The sequence below is a fragment of the Danio rerio genome, chromosome 18 (genome assembly GCF_052040795.2).
Source record: "Danio rerio strain M-AB ecotype USA chromosome 18, GRCz13ab, whole genome shotgun sequence".
In the NCBI taxonomy this organism is placed as follows: domain Eukaryota; kingdom Metazoa; phylum Chordata; class Actinopteri; order Cypriniformes; family Danionidae; genus Danio; species Danio rerio.
In genome coordinates, this window is record NC_141038.1 from 20,761,428 (window position 1) to 20,781,869 (window position 20,442).

At 35.8% G+C, this 20,442-nt stretch overlaps 1 protein-coding gene across 2 annotated transcripts in view; it reads right to left on the reverse strand.

Moving 5' to 3' along the window:
- The window catches only part of megf11 (multiple EGF-like-domains 11), a 265,068-nt gene that overhangs the window by 200,367 nt on the left and 44,259 nt on the right, over positions 1-20,442 (reverse strand). For both annotated transcript variants that reach the window (XM_087293061.1, XM_087293060.1), the window contains exons 2-5: positions 17,906-18,039; positions 9,761-9,884; positions 2,404-2,505; positions 1,821-1,921 (exon numbers count right to left, since the gene is read on the reverse strand). In XM_087293061.1, the coding sequence (XP_087149187.1) occupies positions 1,821-1,921; positions 2,404-2,505; positions 9,761-9,876 (319 nt within the window). In that variant the 5' untranslated portion in view covers positions 9,877-9,884; positions 17,906-18,039. The remainder of the gene's footprint in view (positions 1-1,820; positions 1,922-2,403; positions 2,506-9,760; positions 9,885-17,905; positions 18,040-20,442) is intronic.

Below are 20,442 nucleotides of genomic sequence, written 5' to 3' on the forward strand. Positions count from 1 at the left end.
CACTATGCTAATAGTTTGATTGCGGTTTATGTTTACACTCAGAGAGGATCTTTTAGTCCATAATATTGCAGTCATATTAATGTACTTTAAACTTAGGAACTAAATCATTTTGACTGTGGTATGTCTTTAAAAACTGACAGAGTACAGCTGACAATACAAACTAACTTTGCCATCTGAAAAAACATAAACACAGAACACTGATCACACACTTACCAAATCTGTAGAGACAGGACAATCAACACGAACTGGAACCATGTATTTTTTTTTCAAAAAGTAGACGAGTGCCAAATCTGGATTTCCTCATTTCGAGATGCGAAAAGCTCTCAGGTAAATAAAATTTCCTTACAAACTTACATACTTTTGTCGCGTGTTAGCACACCACTGTAATCCACACATCTGGGTTCACACGCAGTGGTACTCTCATTGTGGGAAAATGGAAACAAAACCTTCGTTGCGGCACATTTATAAACGTAACACTGACGACCCATGTCTCAGAACAATTTTTTTTTTCCACTTGTTTCAATTACGGTTGGCAACACAACGTGGCGTCTTTCTGCCATCTGAACATTGTAACAGGTGAAAACCTTCAAAGCTATTAAGCATAGAGATAAAGTTACACCTCATTCACAATAGAACGTGCTGATTGGTTCAAAACAAGTCTTTCTCATGAATTAATGCTGAAAACTCAAAGACGTCACGTGGTACCGGCCAGTACAGACATCCAATCTCCACGCAACATTCTTCAACATAGCTTCAACATTTTTTTCAATCCGGAAGAACGAATTTGCTCTAAACAACGCAAAAACAACCAATTTTCACTTTTTAGTGAAATATATGTGTCCTAATAGTGTTTTTAGCAACATGGGACACATAAATGACTGTAAACATATTAAAAAACGTGTTTTGGTGTTTCATGACCCTTTAAAGTGCAAAAGCCACTCATCCTCCTCCTCCTCCAAAAAAAAAAAAAAACATTCCACCCTCTTGTTAATAATGCCGAGTAGCTCTGCGGCCATCAAATCCCATTTGCTCTTAAGCTACGTGTGTTGATTTTCATCCCCTCCCTGGAGCTCGGTAAGACTGTCATTTACCTCATCACCTTGACACGGTCCTGTGCGAGGTCCTTTCACGCAGAGATTTTTGCATATTGTCAAACAACCGCTGAACCGTGTGAGCCAAAGGTCTGAGCTGACTGACAGGATTCGCTCACTCGTGATTAAAGCACATTAAAGAATAATGAGTCTGGCCTGCACAATAACCAATCCTGAGAAAAAAAACACACATTTACAGTCTTGGCGCAGTGAAAAGACAATAAACCCCAACAAAAGCTGACATTTTTTGACATTCATTGCTCATAAATAATCGCTAAATCTATCATTTAGACCACAGCTAGAAAAAGTTGTTATTTCCTTAATTAGCGCATTATCTCTGCAACGAGAGGAATTAGGACAATGTATTCGCAGTGAATCACTCAAGATTTTTTCCCCACCAAAAATGAGCGATAACTGAATGCTATTAATGGCGTTGTAATGGCGTACCGGCAGTGTTAAAACTGAATATATGAGCAAACCCAATATGAGTAGGACCAGTAATGAAAGGCACAAATTATGCCTGAAATATGCTGTTGCAAAAAAAATGCCTCAAAGATGGCTGAGATTTTGATGAATGCCTCCGGAGGAAGGAGCGGGGTTCAAGGCTTAAGAGGACATCGCTCAAGCAGATGAATGCTTTTATTGTGCTCATAACCACTCGCAAGAATGAGGAATTGAACTCCTCTGATTTAAGAGGAAATAAGCGAGCGAAATATGAAAGACACTCACGGACACACAAGTCCCCGCTCTCGAAGTAGCCAGGACAGCACTGTGAACGTCGACGGTACATTGTCCTCACCCCGCGCCGATATGCGGTCTTGTAGCTGGTCCTGAGATAGAAACACAAAAGAAAACGTCAATAATCTGGCAGGTGAACTCCGCAAGGACAATATGACAAGCAGCTGGCTACTGTTAGCCTCTAGCATGCTGCTACACCCTAGAGGAGGTAAGCGGAGAAACTGACATAATTAAAGTGAGTTAAGAAAAGTTTCTGCATTCGCTGAAGGACATTTCGCCTCTGAATGCTACATTGCGGTGCAGTGACTCATTGGGCCCACAGCTTTTAGCCGGGACATTGACGATAAAGTCTTTAATGCAGCAATTAAAACCAATGTAATGTCGGATGACAGTCAAATGGCCATTTCCATTCTGACTCTGACCACTACCATCACGGCTGGTAACATTAACACTCGGTAATAAAGACGCTGGCGCACCGGCACCTTGATTTTTATGTGTCTAGTGGGAGAGTGCTGATTGTTGCTGTGAAGCAGAATCGTGACAAGTGTAGATCAGAAGTCAGGGTCGTGCTCACCTGTGTCTGGTGCATTTGAACCAGTTGAGGATGTCGGTGCATCTGGTATAGTAGATCTGGTCAAAAGGATGAGCGTAAGACTCCTGAACAGTCACTGCATAGCTGAAAAATAGAAAAGAACAAGAAGAAATTCAAATGTCTTGCTTATGTACTGTGCATTTTGGGTAACACTTTATTTTTTTATCACCAACAGACAATCTACTTACTTTTGATTACTTTTTAAGTATTCTATTAACCCTAACCCAATCTCAAGAGTCTACAAATACTCTGCTACAACTCTAGAGAGATTTAATATGTAATGTTGGTCACACTTTAAATTGAGATTTTTTTTATATCCCACTTTAAAATGATCTTAACAACAACTAATAATAAGTACTTACTGTACATGAGTTTATGTTGTTTTGCCTCACTTTTGATGCTATTGAGTTGGGATACAGGTAAGTTTATGGTGTTATGGGTAGGGTTAAGGACGTACTCACACTATGCTATCCTAACCGTGCCCAAGACGCAAACCCCTCACTGCTCCATATCTGCACCTTCAGCAAACCTCCTAATTCCTGCAGCATGAGGTATTAAAAGTTATGAGCATCAAAAGTGGCTCATCTGTTTGGCGAAATATTTGACTGCGTGTCACTGCATATCAAACGACTTAACCGATATAACTGTTAAAGAAATCTCCACTGTGCTGAGCGAGAGCGCTTACTGAACAGCACATCATCGATGACGTAAGCGTGCCTAGGCCCGAATGTAATGTGAGTGCGGGCCTTCGGGGGAGATGGGAGGGGGGACAAGCGTGCTTTGGCCCGGTTCAAGATAGTGTGAGTACGCCCTAAGAGTGGGTTAAGGTGAAAGGTATGGGTTAACAGCGTAATTATGAATGTAATTACAGAAAATAGTTACAGATGTAATTACATGCAGACAATTTTTAAAGTATAAATGCTAAATAATCTATAAATAAATATAATATAAATATAAATAAATTGAAAAAGTCTAATTTTGCTATATTTTATTTTTCTGCAATAAATTTTGCAATATGACTACAGTTTCACAGAATAGTTTGAATAGCACTATTTGACGGTTTTCTGGGGAATCTAACAGATATTCAGATATAGCAATTGAATAATCACAATGCAAAAAATGCCTTTCTTGCTTTATTTTGTCTAATTTCTAGCACAAATATCTAAATGTTCTTAGAGCAAGTAAAATATTGTTTTGTTTTTACCATCAGAAAAAAAAACTAATTAATTCAAATTAAGAGATTTTCCTTAAGACAAGCTAAATTATTTCCCAGTGGGGTAAGTGAAATAGTCTTGTTTTCGCTTTGAAATGTTTTTGTTTTTTCGCTTTAGAAACAAGACAAAAATTCTAAGTAAGACTTTTTTTTTTCCATAAATCATATAAATTCCATATAAAGACAGTAATTAAATACACATCTATAGCTCCTGGTCATCTATAATACAGACTCAACATTGCAATCTCTCTCAATGTGCCTATTGCAGATACGCACATTGAGATATTAATGCTGAAACCCTAATGAGTAAAATGTAAAACCTTGTATGTAAATAATAATTTATGCCAAATAAATAATTTAAATGTAATTACATAGTAATTTAGGCCACATCTTCACCCTACATTTTTTACGAAATATAAATTACTCTGGGTATATTAAATTGCGTGTCAGATGTTTCAGATAACAAATCCACGAGATAGTGCTGTGTACACAAAAGAAGGTGGAGCTTGTCATACAGATCACCTAGAAAACCACTGACATAAAAACAACCAATAGTGTATTCAAAAGCAAACTTAAGAGAAAAGTGCAGCCGCACAATCTTACCTTGATTCTACATTGCTTTGATTTGTTTTGCGAAACTGTGTGCACTGTGCATCACAAGTACATCACTATACAAAGTGAGATACCAAGAAAACTGACCACGTTAGAAAACTTATCCATACAGACATAAACAGGTGAGGCAAACATATTTGATTACAAATCTTGGACACTATTAAGTTGCTTTGTGGTATTGATTTGGTGTTAGGCAAAGAACTGCGAAAACAGAATCCTTTATTCATCAATAACAAGTAAATTTTGTAATTTTTTTTCATCATACAGTACATGTACTGCCCCGTATAGTTCATTTTACCTGCAAACTGCAGTAAAACAGTGTTTGAGTAATGTAAAAGTAAGTTTTTTGTGGTTTAACCAAAATATAAGGTGAATTTAAGCAAATATAAGCCCACTTTTTCAATGAGTGTGTTTTGCTTGTTTCAGTGACTTTTTCAGTTATTTTTTCTATCCATTTTATTTCTTGAAATTAAAACCTGTACATGTACTGTATGTAGCTTGCTTGTTATCTATCATTTTGTGCTCATTGCAGACTTTAACTATTAATTTCTAATAACACACTGAAAAAAGCACTAAATGTGAATTAAGAGTTGAGTGTGTTAACCCCCAAATTTTGATATTTAAACTTATTTGTGTTTCATTCACTTATACAAACTGATCGATGTTTTCAGCATTTAACCTTCTCCATAGTTTGACAGAAAACTCTCTGATTTCATTCAAAATATTTAAATTTTTGTTCTGAAAAATAAAAAAATATCATTATGGGTTTATATCTGTTACGATAACCAGCGATCACCGGAGAGCGCTCGCATGGTTTCCACTATAACCATGGACTACACTTCCGCCTTCTTCTGGACTACATATGCATACATGCTCTCCAGTCACACTCACGCTTGCTCACACATCTAGACTGATTACACTGGCATCACCTGAGGACTTTCAGAGACTGATTAGACACCCTTCATAACCCACTCATTCACCCATCCAGTTTGGCGAGTCTTGTTTGCTACCAGTGACATTACAACGCGTTTTTCCTTGTCTCGTTTCCCGTGTTTAGACCTTAGCCTTGTTTTTTGTGTCTCCTGCCTTATGACCTATTGCCTGTTTGTTGATTACGGCTCTGGATTTGCCTGCATATACCTGTTAACACCTGATTTGACCATTGCTTGCTTGACACTGAATAAACCTGCATATTGAATCTTACCTCCAGTTGTGTGTTTCACCCCCGACATTACAATATCATTGTGGGTTTGGAATACGCATCGACGGATTTCCTCTTCAGTGTTTGTACTTTCAGCAGTGAAATTTAAACTACACTACTTCTATCTGAAGCTGCTTTGACACAATCTACATTGTAAAAACTCTATAGAAATAAAGATGAATTGAATTGAATTGAATGAAATCAGTGTTAGCAAATAATGGCACCAAATCATTTATATACAGTAATAAAAACACATTTCACCCAAAACTCATTTTATTGAAGTATTTGGGTAAGTGTTTTCTTCTATAAAATGTAGATGCTACATTTGATTGTTTAAATAATCTTAATTCATGTGTAGTACACATTTTTCAAAAGAGCTTCTATTTGTTTATTGGCAGTCTTTACTGTGACCCCATATATTGAGACAGCTTTCTCGACTATTGGTCAAAATTACCTAAATATGTTTTGTGCTGAAAATGAATAGTTCAAAGTTTGAGCTTTTTTTGTAGTCAGGGTATTTGTGTATTTGCATATACAGCAATAAACCTTCTTCGAGAAATACCCACTGGAATAAAACATGACACCTTGCCCCTAGGGACCCCTACCTAAAATTGCCCAAACGTGATTATGTTGCAGAGAAACAAAGCCTTCGCTGCTCTCAAGTTTATAATTAACTGCCTTATGAGGGTACTGTACTGTATCCCAAGAAACAAACCCACATGAAACTCAAATGTAATATTCAAACAAGTATCCATCCATTGTGCTTGAAGTTCAAAACAACTTGTTATCTCAAATAATAAGACTTGCATAATATTTCCCTTCAAACGCTAAAGTGCAGAAACAAGATGTCTTGTCACAACTTCCTTGCAAAAACATTACAAAACCGTTGCCAACAAAATGACATTAAAGCTGCAAAATATTCTTTCAGGGAAGCAATGCTGAAACTCATTCATCTTCGCTGCCTCTGTCCTCCTCTCTGCAGAGGCAATCGCTCCTGCTTATTTGTCATAACTGATAACACCCTTTACAAATAATCATTTCTCAGGCAATAGGTTCAGTCAAAACAGATTGTTCTGGTCAAATGGATGCTGTTCTGTTTGTTTTATTTTTGCAACTTATTTTTGCTCTCTCTCTCTCTCTCTCTCCTGCTCACACTACAAGGTTAATAATAAGAACATCAATAGTGTTCTGTGTGTTTAGTGACTGAACTTAATACCTGTAGGCAAGTGTAACCAGATCAACACTTCCAAACACAATCCTTTACATCCCTTCATCAATGGTGCCATTAAAAGAGAATGCAGTCAATAAGACAACAAACAAATGTAATTCCTCTAAATCTCGGAGATAACAGTATAGATCTGAAATACAGCTTGCAACCACTTAAATTCTACACATATAAGCCCAAATGTATTATTTTAAGCTTCAATCAGTATTTAATCAAGTATTAATAATGCGCTAAAATATTAACAATATAAAATATGGTAAAGTATTTCAGGCATCTATTTTAAAAATCATGTTATAACCCGAATTCTTTTTGTCTGTAATTTAGTGTTTTTTGAAATGGCGTTTCTCTTTTTTGTAGCTTGAAAAAACATAGTAAGCTAGAAATCAAGCACAATCCTAAACAGTCCTCTGAGTCAGATGTAGCAAGTCCATGGACCCTATCATACACCCTGCGCAAGGCACGGCGCAATACTTCTTTGCTAGTTTCAGCTTGGCACAAGAGTCGTTTTGAGGCGTTGCGCCACGCTCTTTAAATAGCAAATGCATTTGCGCTCATATGTGTGACCATAGGCGTTCTGGTCTAAAAAGGAAGCCGTTCTGAGGCGCACTGCTGGCGCGTTGCTATTTTGAGAAACTATAATAGATTTTTCATTAGACCAAAACATACCCGGTCTAAACTTCAGCGCAGAGTTGCGCCTCGCTTACGCACTGCTTAATAGCCTACACACAAGATGTAGAGCAATACGCAAATTTCTTTACATATGAAAAAATTTAAATATTAAGGATAGGTCTATATATAGGATATATTATGAATATATATAGGACATAAATATAAAGGATTAAAATATTACAAAACATATTATTTTTTAGCCTACATAAATATGAAAAACCACTGCTTTGTTGCCTTCTTCATCTCGGGAGGCTTTTTCAGTTCATTCATAACAATTTGCTTTTGTATAATGTTATTATTATTAGCAGTATTATTTATTATATCCATATTTATATTTGTTTTATTAAAAACAAGCTTAGATTTGCCCACCTGCAGGTTTAAGACCATATGTGGCACAGCATGCGTTTTAGGATATAACTCCTATATGGATATAGGATAGGATATAACCTCCTTTTTGAGCACACTTCATTATTATTGTTCATTTATTCGTTTGCTAGAAATTAGAACTGAATTTAGAAATAGTTTTGAAACAAATATTTGCACTTAACAAACTAAATTAATTATTTATAGGCTAATTGATGTCTGTGCGTAAAGGTTTCCCTATCCAAGAGCAAAAGTGAAAGTACTTTTACTGAACTTACTGTACTTTACGTCCTGTAAATAGCGAATGCGCTTATGGCGCAGACGCAGCTGGCTCTTAAAGGGAATGGGAGATGAGACTCTGATTGGTTTATTCTCAAAACACACCTATAACTCATTAAGAAAATAAACTCATCCCTTTTAGACCATGCGCCATGGATTCTGACAAGCCCTGAAAGCGTTTGCGCCCTGCGCTTTCCGTTTTGCGCATGGACCATCAAAATAGAGCCCTATTGCTTTCCAGTGAATCCATTTGCATGAAATCTAAAACAATTCACCAATTCAAGCCACCAAATATTAAGTGATATGCTCATTGCTCTTTATTTAACACATAAAACAGATATATTAGGAATGTGTGTGAATAGTTGGCGGTACATTCCGCTGTGGCGACCCCTGATAAATGAGGGACTAAGCCGAATAAAAATGAATGAATAAATGAACTGATATTATGCTTGCTCAGTGTGAATTTAAATATTAAATACAGCTAATATGTGAATATATATTAAAATACAGTGATTTGTTTGCATCCATTAGGTAGCAATAACTATAATATCATCTGCAATATCGTTAAAACAACAATTACAAAATTATCCAAGATAATAAATATATTTTGTATTTTTATCAGTTGTATTTATTGTAAGTATTTTCATTCATGATAGATGCATTCACCCAAACTGAGACGGTCATGATTGAAAATGTCATAATAAGAAGGGGAAAATAACATCAAGAGATGAACAGTCAAAAGAGTTATAGACATACATTAAATACATTAAATAAATTTTAAAAATGTATCTGTTCAGCATACAATTGATCTATGCATTATAAATAAATACTTACATTTGTAAAAATATATAAGCATCATTTAAATTAACAACTAAACGTATCATTTTACTACAGTGTTTCCCAACCCTGTTCCTGAAGGCACACCGACTGTGCACATTTTCAACTTCTCCCTAATCAAACACACCTGAATCAACTCATTACTACATTACAAGATACTTACCTGAAATGAATGAGTGTGCCTCCAAGAACAGAAATGGGAAACACTGTTCTAGTATCATTCAAGCAACAATTAAAAACTTATCTCTTCCGGGATCACCTACAACCCTTTAACCAAAATGAAGACCCCCTCTTTTTTCTCCACCACTTCACTACACGCCAACCTCAAAACAGTATCATATCTGAGTGTGCTTCACACAGGTAAGTGGGCTTGACAAACCACCTGTAGAAAACACACTCTTTCATCTCTTCATCTCTCTGACATTTTACCCATAACTTGCACCAGTTTTGAACATTTGCACCAGACACATTCTTACAATCCCTCCATATCAAACAAATTGTGTGCTTCACACAGGTGAGTAGGTTTGACAAAGCACCTGTATTTACTCTCAAATCTCTCCAAACCCCCCCCCCCCCCCCCCACCCCTCACAAATCTAGCACTTAATAGTCTAAACACAAACAGTTCCTTCATATATTTAGCACTTATTGTGTGTATTGCCTCTTCTTGTTGAATCACTGAATGCCTCCTCAAGTTTAAGTCACTTTGGACAAAAGGGTTTGCTAAATGACTAAATGATACATTTTAGACAAACTTATAATATAGTGAACACTGCCACAGCCCATTATAACTTAATCACGATCCTCAAACAGTTACAATCCTCTTTCAGTCGAAACACCTTTCTGACATGTTGGCGAGGCATAGCTACACTGTGTGAATCCTGCAATGGATAAATGGAAGGTAAAACGGGGGTTTAACACAGAAGAGTGGCCCTCTCTCACCTCTCCCAGTGACTGCAGACATTGGGGTCATCAGGGTTGAGGCTCCATGCGCTGATAATGAGGCCCAGAACAGCCAGCACAGGCAGGGCTAATGGGTAGGCCCGTACCGGCCCCATGACTCCTCCTGAGAGAACCGCGGTGAGAAAAAGAGAGAGAGAGAGAAACAGTCAGAGAGAAGGAGACAATGACATTTTTTTGTCCTTTATCATTCTTATAAATTGGAGCCCTTGGAACATTCTTGGAAGTGCAGTGAAAAGAGATAAAATAGCACAAGTATTCGATATATACAGCTAATGTCAGAATTATTAGCCTTCCTGAATTATTAGCCACCTTGCATATTTTTTCACCAATTTCTGTTGAACAGAGTTTTTTTATCTAAACATAATAGTTTTAATAACTTAGATTTTTTTATCTTTGCTATGATCACAGTGCATGATATTTTACTAGATATTATTTAAGATATTAGTATTTCAGTAAGTCATGCAATATTCTGCAATATCAGCACTGCTACAGCCTCTCCACCCTTGTGTATTACTCCACCCCCATGAAAAGCAGAGAAATAAGCTCACTACAGTTAGACAAATATTGCAGCTGTTGGGCAACATAATTTACTTTTAAGTAATTTACAGGCACAAATGTAGTTGTTTAAATTGCAACTTTGCAGTTTATTTATAAGGATAGTGCCTTTTTAAAAAAAAAATATTTATAATTTCGTAAATTCAGCATGTTGCCAGTCATCAGCAGAGCAAAGAAATTGAAGGTTTTCGCCACAAGATGGCGACAGAGACGGCATAATAAGTCCTTAAGGAAGGAAAAACTCAGCCTAACTTTAAAATTACAGCTGATCAAATCATTATTAAACAGGTAATTGACATTCTAAGTCAATCTCTCGGTTTTGTATGTTGTAGTGATGTATTTATACTAGAGCTGGGCGATATGGCAAAAGAAATTATCACAATAATTTTTTTCATATCAGTCGATATCGATATATATCACGATAAATGTAAAATCTTTATATCTATCAATTTTGCAAGATTTTCAGTATGCTAATCGTTTTGTGCAGCTGATTTAACACATTTAGTGAAATGTTTTAGCTGTCTGACAATATAAATAATAAAATAATAATCTAAAGAACAATCTTAATTCAGCATTTACTGTTCAAGTTTTCAACAACCAAAGACATTATAAGTTAGGATATTATTGTTCAACATCAGAAAAAAAAAAAAAACAGTTTGGAAAAAGTAAAGGTCAGTTAATGGTCACAGAATTTTCAGTTTTCACATTTTAGTACAGTCAGGATACTCGAGTAAACAACAACAATTAAATAATAAATACTTTCAATATAGACTAGTCAGAAAAAACTATTATCTTAAGTGCAGCCATCTTAACTAAGTAAACTAAAATGAAATGAATAACTGAAGTGTAGACTAGTGAAAGATAAACAGGCTTGTCCTCTCTAAGGACATTTGGAATATTTAATAAAGTTTTAAGTTCTTCTTCAAGAAAAGGTTTTCTCGTAAGGCACAGCTTTCGAAATGACATGAGACTCTGCTGGGTAGTTGCCCTGGTTTACCAGCACTTGTTTAGGTCCGTAATTTCTTAGCATTTTCATAAGGGTGGTGTTGTTTTAAATGATGAAACAGGCTTGTGGTGTTGCCTGCTTTTGATGACACGAGTCGTCTTGCGCAGTTTGCAGTGCACTTTGCTGTTTTGTGTCGGATAGCAAAAAACTAAGTAGCTCAAGACTGAGGTCTAGTGACGTTTCTTGTCAACAATGTCTGCGACTCTGACCTTTTTTACCTTATTTTCTTACTCATTTAAGTACAGCTATGGCTGTAAACTTGTACGGCGTGCGGTATCTGGAAGGGCAGGCTGCAAATTGCTTGCGCAAAGCGTAAATATTATCGAGCAATTATATCGAACTGTCATTATCGTTTTATCGAAAAAATTTATATAATTATCGATATCGAATTATCGCCCAGCTCTAATTTATACCATAGTAATCTTCTAGTGTTTGCTTTGCTTTGGCTTTTTTGGGGTTAATTATTGTGATCTCCCGATTGCAACAGAGAAATACTGGGAGATATCTCTGTATACTGATGGCATTCCATACTGTTCAGCCTTACAATCTATGGTATAAATACATCACTACAACATGCAAAACAGAGAGATCAACTGTCATGATTTGATCAGCTGTAGTTTTAAAGTTATGCTGAGTTTTTCTCCTCTAAGGACTAATTTTGCGGTCTCTGTTGCCATCTTGTGCCGAAAAGTAAACCGTCAATTTCTGCTGATGGCCGACAACATGCTGAATCTTCGAAATTATATATTTTTAAGGCACTATCCTCATAAACTGCATAGTTGCAATCTAAACAACTAAATTCTCGTATAAAAAAGCCTTAAAAGTACATTATGTTGTCCAACAGCTCCAATATTTTTAAAACTGTAGTGAGCTTATTTCTCTGCTTCTCCTGGGGGTGGAGTAATACACAAGGGTGAAGAGGCTGTAGGAGTGCTGATATTGCAGAATATCACATAGCTATATCAGCCAATCAGATTCAAGAACCAGACAGAACTGTTGTATGTTTCTAGTGACCGAAATGGATCACCAGCCAATGACTACCACAAAGCATGGTGGCAGATGGCTGATATAATGGTGTGATATGTCCGTGATAGACTCTAATACAATTTAATTAAAACAAATTAGATGTACACAATATTTACTAAATAAAGATCCAAATAGTGTCAGGTTGATGCAACAGCTATATTTTCACACAGCTCATGATATTAGTCCTGTGACAGTGATGAAGGACTCTTTAAGACCACACGGGGTGAAGCGTTTGTTGAAACTGTCGAGGTATTTCATTGGACACATGATGGGCGATGAGCATGTGTGTGTGATGAATTGACATGACGGAGACAGATGTAGAAGGGCACGCGAATGACACACTGCACAAGCATGGGCCACTGAAGCGTGAAAGCACTGATTATGTTAAACTACAGGGGGCTTGTGTAGAAGGACACAAGAACAACAGTTCATCACTAAATCACTAAATGTCCTGGTGAGGTGCAAGCAGAGCATAAAATGAACACTTGGTGAGGGCTAAATGTGTGTAAAATATTGGCATTGGTGAATATATGAGTGACACTTGCCAGTTGGCCTGTAGCTTTTTTATTAATTCTAACAAAGCAGAATGGGTTAGCATTATCAAAAAGGGCTGTGTTGTAATTACGTTAATATGTTTCATTTGTACATTGTGAAATTATTTAATCACGTATTTAATTTGCCAGAGAAATGACTCCTAATATAAATGTGAAGTCTCCATTGTGTTAAATGAAAAAAAACTCAAAATGTATATTATAAAAAGTATAAAAAAAATTAAATATCTAAAAGAGAATGTATTGTATGTGTTTGTAAAGCTCTTTGAGTACCAAGGAAAGCGTTATATAAATGTACTGAATTATTATTAATCATTATTATGATTACACACAAATTTTAATCCATTTTTTGTTTTTTTTTATATATTTTTTCTCTTTTCAGAAGTTGCGTCTATATTAGTATATAGATTTAGATATATCAGATAGGGCGGTACAATATATCGTTTTAGAATCAATATCGCAATGTGATTAATCAATATAGTAACATTGTGCGTATTTGCAATGTTGAGTCTGGGTTATAATTGATCACTGATTATAATTGAAGTGTTTTTGAGGCATGTGTCTGTGTGAGGGTTTTAAGAGCAGTGTACTGTTTGTAACTCGTTTGTAATAACAATTCATTGTATTAAATTGTTTATAAAATGAAGACTATGTGGTATTATTTTACATTTGGTTATTCAATTGCTGTAGATCTAAATACAGTTCGACTCTTTGGAAAACAATCAAATGCTGTTTATTTAATTTGTATCTTTTTCATTATTGAATTTATCTTATATATTCATCATAATGTATGCTTGTAGATTGTTTCTTATAGTTTATGCATATGCACTCCCCTACAGAATCATCCCAATCAATCTAAAATTTTCAATTCTTTCCAAATAGTTATTTAACAAATCTAGCGAAATAGTTATTCTTAGTGCAATATATATATCGCAGAAAAAAGTATATTGGAATGTTAGTTTTTTCCAGCCCTAATATTAGGGTTCCTGCAGGTTTCCCCAGGTCAAAATTAAGACTTTTTAAGACCTTTTTCACACCAATATGAATAAAATTTCACATGTATCCATGACTGAATGCTAATGATTTTTTTCTAATAGCCAAGTTGATCCAGCAGAAAAGATTTTTATTTGCCCCATCAAAAAACATTGTAATTGGTCATTTCTTAGCCACAAATGTAAAATAATGTGTCAAAACAAGCAAACCCAAAGCTTTTCTTCAAAACAAACAAACAAAAACTATGACAAACTAAATGTTTGCACAACAGTCTGTCTATGTCAGTGTTTTCACCCTATATAGTCTTTAAATCCCCTGAGAACTTTCAAACAAATATTATTGTAAGGAATATAATTAAACCATATTCTTATAAGGCTATTAAATTCGCTATTGTACTGTTTTTGTCTAGTAAAGTTTGGCTAAAAGTTTTATTGAGATGGATTATTGGTGATTAAATGGATTTTGTCCCGAATGGCTAGCTTTACATGGACATAGGAAAATGAAGACCTGTTTAAAATTTAAGGCCTAAAATGTTTTGAACTTAAAATAGCCTTAAATGTATTGACCTTAAAATACCCTTTAAAAATTAAAAACTGCTTTTATTCTAGCCGAAATAAAACAAATAAGACTTTCCCCAGAAGAAAATATAGGAAATAATGTGAAAAAATGTTTGGGAATTATTTAAAAAAGAAAAAAAATTCTAAGGAATTGTGACCTTGACTGTATGTACAGCTTCATAGTCTGTAAAAAAAATATCACTGACCAAAATTTTACTTTAGGCCCTGGGTGTACGTATTTAAATTATGCAAACAAATAAATACAAATATTTTAATGCACAATGATTAGACCGTATACCTAATCTGTTAATACTATTTAACAAATTGTATGATCTGTCTAACAGCATCAGCTTCACTTGCTTGCCAATCTGAGACTACTGAAAGGTGCTCACAGGTCATTCTCATGTGAGAGAAAATCAATATCGATTTCACTTCCACTATATAAGAGTTCATTCAAAGGCAGAGGCTGAAGTCATGTTCATTTCTGTAAAAAGGTTAACTTACACGGTCACCCTTTGAAGGCTTCATATCAGTTCACACAAGAACTGCAGCTGCAAGACGTCTCTATTAAAGTAAAGCTGTTATGATGTGCTGCTCAGCTGTTCTAACAACTGCTCTCTATAGTGAATCACTGGAATGACAACTTGGGAGCTTAAAGCTTTGTGTATTCATAGGTAAGTGGACACTTACCTATGAATACACAAATTGCTTGTGTTTTGTATTGACATTTTTGTTTCTATACATTTTTAAATGTAAAATATAGATATACTAATGGTATTTTAAGTGTATTTTAAGAGGTATTTTTCAGTTTAACAGCACTTTTTAACGATTCAAAAATACATATTAAATGCAAATACAAAAAAATATGTATGTATCATGCATATTAAAGGAATAGTTCACCTACATGTTTGCATTTTATATGCATTTTTGAATGTCTAACAAGTGCTGTTAACTAATGATTTTATGAAGGTGTGTAAATTAACTACAAATTTTCATTGTCATTCAAATTTGCACTACACATACACTGTAAAAAAAGTTGAATCAACCTAAAATTTTAAGGCAACAAACTTCTGGATATTTTTGAGCTGACTCAACTTTCAACCCAATTACTGCACTTGACTTGATTTAAGGTTTAGTTTAGGTTTAACTCCAAAAATGTCCAGAAGTTTGTTGCCTTAAAATTTTAAGTTGAGTCAACTTTTTTTTTACAGTGAAATGTACCCAAAGCATCCACAAAGACATTTATAATATGAAAAAATATATATTATTTTAAATAAATCATGTTCTTATAAATGTGTTCACTTGATACTTTATCAGTTTCCACTGTAATACTATATTAGCACAACTTTCTTGAGCAACAAATCTGCATTTTTGATTTGATTTGAGGATGATGTGACAGAAAAACTGCTAATAATACAGATTTAATTTTAAATAAATGAAAAAAAAATCAGAATAAAACACATTTCAATAATACTATTGTTACACTTATCATCTGATCATCTTTAAAGGGATATTCACCCAAGAATGAAAATTACCTCACAATTTGCTCTCCCTCGTGTAGTTTTAAACCTTTAAAATGTATTGAACACAAAGGAAGATATTTTGAAGAATGCTAGTAGACACATTGACTTGCATAAGAAAAACACTAAGGGCTCTATTTAATTAATCTAGGCGCAAAGTCTAAAGCGCATGGCGTTAAAGCATTAGGGGGGGTCCGAATCCGCTTTTGCTATTTTAAGGATGGAAAAATACAGTTTGTGCCGTGGCACATGGTCTAACATAATTGTGCTTATTCTCTTAATGAGTTATGGGTGTTTTTAAACATAACTTACATTAAACCAGTCAAAGTTTCATCTCACATTCCACTTTGTAAGGGAAAACACTGAATGCTTTACTAGCGAGAAAACAGTTGAACAAACCATGTGCAGCGCAAGGATCAAGACAGAGTCTCCTAAATTCGGCATCTTTAATTTCTTTTCATTTTACTTTTATTCTACTTTACTCCTTTACTTTACATGGATTAGGAAACAGTGCTGTGTGTACTCCACTGAAGACAACCATTAGCCTACATATTTAATTTAAATTGTTAAGCACAAAGATTTATTTCAAAACTATTTCTAAATTCAGTTCTAATTTCCACCAAACTAATAAATGAACAATAATAGGAAAATGTGGTCACAAAACTGAGATATATCCAAACACACGTCTTATTCTTATGCCCCGAATGGTGATGCATACGTCTACAAAACCAAACAGGTGGACATATCTAAACTTGTTTTAATTAAATATAAATATAAATATGCACATAATAACTAATACTGACAATAATACCATGATACAAATGCAAATTGTCATGAATAAACTGAGAAAATCCCTCCCTGACATAAATAAGGCTAGAGGTAGTGATTTTTTATTTATTTTTAAAATATCCTGTGTGTTTTAAGCAATGTGTACACGTTTTGGATCTGCATAGGAGCATAACTAACACAATTTGCGATGGACTTTAGACCAGGTTTTGGTTGGTCAACGGTGCGGTCAACAGTGCCAACAATGTGCCTTGATAAACCTCTATTTTAGTCCATAAGTCCACAAAGTGGCCTAAATTTGTTATTTAAACAACGTGGTGCAAAACGTAAAAATTGGGGTTGCGCTGGTCTGAAAATAGCAACAAATCGCACCAAACATGTCATGTGCCCTATTGCACCGGGTGTATAATAGGGCCTTTAGAGCTCTCATATAAGTTTTGAACAAGTGAATTAAATGATAAAAATGAGATTTCAATTTTGGGTGAACTGTCTCTTTAAGTATCTGTGACATCTAAAGTGCATTCAAACCCAGAAACAAGAGACTTCTTTGATAAAAGAACAGCTTCAAACTTTCAACAAATGTGTAGACCTAAACTAATTTTAAAGATTACATCAGTTTGCAGCTCCTTAAGGAAAAAGTTCCAGTTTAACATTTTTAACAGTGACAGATTCGTGCCTTTAATGCAGGTCAGTTTAAAAGCATGACAGTTATCGACAATACTAAGTTAGCAGTAAAAGTAAATCATCTGCCACAGCAAAAAAGCAGTAAGTTTTTAAGACCACGATCAGACCCCTTTTTCAGAAATGAATCCCATGCATTATGAATCACTGATTTGCACCGTAAGATCACTTAGCCTTTAATCAAAATGCATCTGCGGCTCTCTGTTATCCCCATAGACTCGCGGTGGTTCTCGAGCATGAAAAAGATTGTACTTTTGTCATGGCTTTAAGTAGGACTACCATAATGAGGCATCTGACATCAAATTATTCCGTGCTTCCTCTTGAAGTACAGGTGACTCTAATGAACACTGATTTCTAAGAATTAGAGCTGCGTGGATCCAGCTTGGCGTAATAGTGATTGCCAACGAGAAGAGACAAGAGCAAAGGCGCCGGATCCCGCTCGGACTCACCTCAGACCACGGGCTGCAGTCCCAGGAGACGTCTGCGGTGGAAGATCACTGCCCGCCTGAACCAAACAACCAGACACAGAAGAGCTGCGGACCAGACAGACCGATAATCAAGACTCAGAGCAAAGAGAGGGCACCTGGGTATTGAGAAAGAGAGAGAGAAGAAACAGTTAGTGCTCAACTTCAGAACAAGAGAGCGGGGAAAAGGTCTAAATGCCAAAAGAGAATGAAAGACTGAGAAAAAGGGACACTCGAGAAAGAGACTTGAGCTTTAGGTGCTCCCAGATGTGACAGCTGCTAAATCCCTGATATTAAATCTAAACCGCACCTCCGGTTGAAGCGTCGGGCTCGTTCGCCAAGGGTGAGAGATTACATTACCTTAAGTGCGTGGAGTGTCAAAGCCTCTCGTCGCCACGAGAGCATTCTCCACAATAGTAAAGGAGAACAAGCTATTCATGGCCATTAACGACACAATGACAAGTACCAGCGTGCCGACAGCTCGGGTCTAACTAGGGGCCTCATATTCCTCAGCCTCATTACGCGGATCTTCATTATGCCTGCGTCGGGCCCTGGGTCATCTGCGTGGGGTTCAGGACGATATTTGAAAAAATAACACTGACTGCGGGTGCAAACAAAAGAGGCCGTTTTCTTGCTGTCATCGGGATTCATTATTTATTCTGCTTTTCCTTCAGATGCAGAGGAGGCCGGGCAGAAAGCCGCAGGCGAGGACACGGACTGGAACAAGAGCGGGAAGATGAGCTGGAAGCACACTGGAGGGGACAGGCTGTCTGAAAGTGACCTGCTCTGTCTACATGCTGCAAAGTTCAACAGTCAGATTTGAAAGCAACTGGGTCTTGTTTGTCCATCTTAAGCACTCGGCGGAGCACCGCAGAGAAAGTTTGAAGATACTGAGATGTGACTGAGGCGCAATAATCCACAACTCACGTTCTGTTGGAGTTACAAAAAGGAATCCTGAGGGGGAGTTAAATTAATGTCAAGTTTCTTAAGCAACAGATCTAGATATTAGAAAGATTTTTGAAGAATCATGTGACACTGAGGGCTGCACAATATATCGTTTCAGCATCGGTATCACAATGTGATCATTTGCTATAGTCACATCGCAGAATGTTGAGTGTAGATTACAATTGATAATTTTGCAAGAGTTATTTAAGACCCGTCACTGTATAAGCATTTTAAAAGCATTCAGGCATACGACATTGTACCACTTAAAAAATTAATAAAGATTGTTTTTATTGAATTGTTTATACATCGAAGACTATGCAGTATTATTTCACATTTTATTATTTAATTACTGTATACATAAATACAGTTAGACTCCTCCGAAAACAATAAATGCTGTTTATTTAATTTGTATCAGTAACTTTGAGGGAGTTGAGTGACAACGGAGTGAGGATCCATATGCAGGTTTCATTAAGAATCATAGTCAGACAGGTAATGATCAAAAACAGGTGCAAACAGGTACAAACAAGGAAATCCAAAGGCGTTGTCAGGTAACAGGCAAATGATCGATACAGGTGGCAGACAGGGTAAATGATAAAACAAAGCAAGGGTCAGAACGGACAGCATACCAGGGAATGCTTTGTAATTTTACAGGGTGTTAACCAAACAAGACACAGCAATGAGAGTGTCAAAGTGAGCCGCATATATCTGTAGTGTAATCAGTACATGAGCAGCTTCAGCCGATTGTAATCAAAGGAAACTTGGATTAGGTGTGTGTGTGTGTGTGTGTGTGGTGCATGACAGAACTTGAAGTTGTATGGAGACAGGACTGTAGTCCGTGTGAATGTGAATGTTTTCCAGCTATCCATGGGGTCGCTGGTGATCGCGACAGTATCTTGTTTTTATTTATTTTTTATATATGCTTGTAGTTTGTTTGATATGTTTTATGCAGATGCTGAATAACTTCAATCAGTCTAAAATTATAAATTCTTTCCTAATAGTTAAAGTCATCTTGTGAAATTGTATTTATGTTGCAGTATATATAAAAACAAATAATGCAATGTTAGATTTTTCCAATATCACGCACCCCTACACCAACCACTAGAGTAATGACTGCTGAAATTCCAGGATTCATTTTGAAATGTATGTGAATTCAGAAGTAATACAAGTTAATAGCATTTTCAACTATTATTGTTGTCTTTACTGTAGTTTTAATCAAACGAACACAGTCCACACAGGATTGGGTTTTTAAAATAATTTGTCTGTTTAATACAGTTTGAAGATGCTGAGATCTGAAGAAGATTAAATAATCAAGGACTCGTCTCGCATTCTGTTGGATTTACAAAAGATCTTTTCGTTAAAATGCTGAGAGAAAATGTTACAATTATTGACTACAAATCTGCACATTACAATGATTTGTGAAAGATCATATAACACTAAACAAAAAAGAAATTCCAGTATTTAAAAAAAAATATGTAAATTCAGAAATAATATATTTTAATTGCATTTTACACTATTATGGTTGTCATTACTGTAGTTTTGATCAAATAAATGCAGTCTTGGTCAACACATGACAGGTT